This window comes from Bactrocera neohumeralis, unplaced genomic scaffold (assembly GCF_024586455.1).
Source record: "Bactrocera neohumeralis isolate Rockhampton unplaced genomic scaffold, APGP_CSIRO_Bneo_wtdbg2-racon-allhic-juicebox.fasta_v2 cluster11, whole genome shotgun sequence".
Taxonomy (NCBI): domain Eukaryota; kingdom Metazoa; phylum Arthropoda; class Insecta; order Diptera; family Tephritidae; genus Bactrocera; species Bactrocera neohumeralis.
In genome coordinates, this window is record NW_026089624.1 from 22404335 (window position 1) to 22407586 (window position 3252).

The following is a 3252-nucleotide window of genomic DNA, read 5'->3' on the forward strand; positions in this document are numbered from 1 at the left end:
GTATTTTTTATTTTATTTATGTCTATTTACACTATTTACAATATTATTTACCTAAAATTAAAAGAAACGACATTTAATGTCAATTATTTCTCTATTTTATTGAAATAGCATGTGCTTTCTATCGTCTGCTCCTTTGTATACGCATTTTTATACCTAGTAATACATGTGGTGACCTCAATCGATTATATCTTAAGTCTAGTTTTAAAATGTACCTAGTGACATCTACTGTTAGTAGATGTACAATGAATGGAAAGAATATTCTTTTCATTACATATATATATAATTAAACTTTTCCCGGTTTGTGCCGTTCAAACGGATTATCTTAAATATAAATCCGTTTTTATCATACATATGTACATACATATAATGAATATAAATGAAAAACGATACACTTACTTTATCTCGCCTCAAGGGATTTTGGGGGAAAGTAAGGTTTGTTTTTTAAAAGAGTTATATGCCTGTCTGCGCCTTGGTTTTCCGTCCTGTTTTCCCGCGCCTGTATGTTCCGGTTTTCCTGTTGTGCGTTGTTATTATGTTGTATTGATGCTTGTTTATTTATTTATTTATTTTTTTGACCGATCGCGCCCGAATTATGTTTTCTGTTAGATTTTTATAACGCGGCGCGCTCGTTTGATTTTATTTGTTACTTTTTATGTAATTTGTTTAAAAACTTAATTTTTGTTATATATTCATATATATATGTGCGAGTATATGTTATTGTTTTAAAAATGGACTTAGTTTCTGTATGTGTATATGTTAATATTTCTTTTTATCTTCTTTTTGTCACAGCACTCCGTTTTACTTTTAATTTAGTTTTATTCTTTTTATTTAGCCTTTTATATGTTTTAATGTCACTGCACTTTTTATGTTTTAAAATTTTTAATTTGGGCTTTCCTTCGTTTTTTTTTTATAGTGCCATTCTGTTGGCTCGAAGGACCATGTACTTTTCAGTTAATTTCGTAGCACTCACCATTCGGAACCTTATGTATAAAGAAAAAGGCAACACACAATTCCGCCAAAAATTTACAAAAATGTATTTTATTGAACTGTATGTATATATATTTCAATCAAAATTCCACAGAGTGTATCACTATACCCGCAAGAGGATTGTAAATTAACTTATTTAGTTATTTATTTTTTGAAGATAGAAAATGGATTTTTGCACAAGATGCAACGGCTGAAAAAAACTTCGATATTCACGGAGCACGGCTTTCGTTCGGACGGCAAGAAAAAGAAAAAGTGCCGAACTTGTTTCTCCGCCCCTTTTGTTCCCTTTTGGTTGAGGTGAAAAATGTAGTGATAATGTCGTTATGTGTGATGTGGATTGTAGGTGGTGTAAAGATGAGTGTGGTGAAAGAAGCGTGCTAGTGACGTATATTTTAAAGCGGTGAGTGTAGAGCAGTGTTTTTCAATCTTTTTGATTTCGCGACCCCTTTACAGGTTGAAATATTCTAGCGACCCCCTTGTGTCATGGTAAGTCAAAGAAATAATTTAATTTTAATTAAAAGACTACATACGTTAGGTAATAAGTTTTTCCTATTTTGGCAAATTTATCTATTATTCGCGCGGGTCATACTGCTCGGTGACGGCGACGTTGCCACACCGCACGACATGATTGTCGTTGAGATAACAGCAAGCGCCCCGCGGGCCACCCGCAATGTTCTTTTGTTTCAACTCTCATCACTCAGTTAAGCGTAGTTGCCGACATAGATAACTTGATACGAGACTCTTTGGTTCGAGAGAGAGCTGTCAAAACTCGCATTTTTTATAACATTTGCCAATGATGCCACGCCTGAAAAATATTAGCTTGTATATTATACAAAACACTAAATTAAACACTTCGAAAATTCATACATATATAAATGTTAAAATGCAAAATCATTAATTAATTTACATAAACATTTATTTTGCCAAAATATGTCCGCACAATTCAATGAAATTTCATTTTACACTAATTGCGTCAAGTAATTATAGCGCTGCCCTTCTGGCATCCCACCTTTTCACTTACTGCTGGTTGACGGCACCCTGATTGTGTTGTTGCCAGCTCAGAAAACAGATCAGGGTGCCCTGCCAGCTGACAAGCGAGAGAGCAAGAAAAGAGATTCTGATCAAGTTATCTATGTCGCCGATGAGTTCAGACGTCATTCTTTTGTTTTTTCGCTTGCTCTGCGCGTTTATAAAATGGATAAATTTCTCAAAAGATCGCAGCCTTCAACATCTGGTACGAGTATCAATAGCGGTGGTGGTGAATCAAATCCGGCAGATTTATTTGAAATACGGGTTCACAGTCATAAATAATAATCCTCAATGTGTAATTTGCGGCGATGTTTTATCAAGTGAGAGTATGAAACCGTCAAAGCTTATGCGGCAGCTCACAACCAAGCATCAAAAAGAAGCTGATAAGCCGTTGGATTTCTTTGAACGAAAGTTGAAAGCTCTTAGTCAGCAGCAAAATACTATAATTCAGGTAAGTAAGAAAATAATGAAAAAAGCGTGGGGTGCACTATAAATCAGCTCTTAAAAAGCGCCCTACCCTTTTTTCACAATAATACTATTTTTTTTAATTATTTATTTTCCATATTAACAATTATTTTTGATTTTTTAGTTTACGTTATCGTCAAAGCGTGCTTTTTAGTTTTTTATACTATATTTTTACTGTTCGTGTTTATTTCTTTGTTATTTGCATACAACTTTTGATTATACTTAATTTCGGTGTGCAAAGGTTCCGCGTCCTTAATTTTTATTGACTGTTCACTTGTATATTGTTTGGTTTATTTTCAGGCATCCAGTGTCAACGAGTCAACATTATTAGCTAGCTACAAAGTCGCATATCGAGTTGCTAAATCAGGGAAACCACATACAATTGCCGAAAATCTTATTTTGCCAGCGGCACTCGATATGGTTGAAATTATGGTTAGTAAGCAGGAGGCAAACAAATTACGAAAAGTACCACTTTCTGACAATACTATTTCTTCTTCTTAATTGGCGTAGACACCGCTTACGCGATTATAGCCGAGTTAACAACAGCGCGCCAGTCGTTTCTTCTTCGCTACGTGGCGCCAATTGGATATTCCAAGCGAAGCCAGGTCCTTCTCCACTTGGTCCTTCCAACGGAGTGGAGGTCTTCCTCTTCCTCTGCTTCCCCCGGCGGGTACTGCGTCGAATACTTTCAGAGCTGGAGTGTTTTCATCCATCCGGACAACATGACCTAGCCAGCGTAGCCGCTGTCTTTTAATTCGCTGAACTATGTCA

At 35.6% G+C, this 3252-nt stretch overlaps 1 protein-coding gene across 1 annotated transcript; it reads left to right on the forward strand.

Moving 5' to 3' along the window:
• Positions 1-2298: 2298 nt before the first annotated feature.
• LOC126766226 (protein FAM200B-like) lies at positions 2299-3011 on the forward strand. Its single transcript, XM_050484123.1, has 2 exons — positions 2299-2467; positions 2782-3011. Exons 1-2 carry the CDS (start codon positions 2345-2347, stop codon positions 2980-2982), a joined length of 324 nt encoding a protein of 107 aa, XP_050340080.1. The 5' UTR covers positions 2299-2344; the 3' UTR covers positions 2983-3011.
• Positions 3012-3252: the final 241 nt, after the last annotated feature.

Excerpts from the sequence above, each read along its gene's own strand:
- LOC126766226 (XM_050484123.1), top strand. The coding sequence starts at position 2,345 with ATGAAACCGTCAAAGCTTATGCGGCAGCTCACAACCAAGCATCAAAAA. Across the intron at positions 2,468-2,781 it reads AGCAAAATACTATAATTCAG|GCATCCAGTGTCAACGAGTC; the intron begins GTAAGTAAGAAA and ends GTTTATTTTCAG.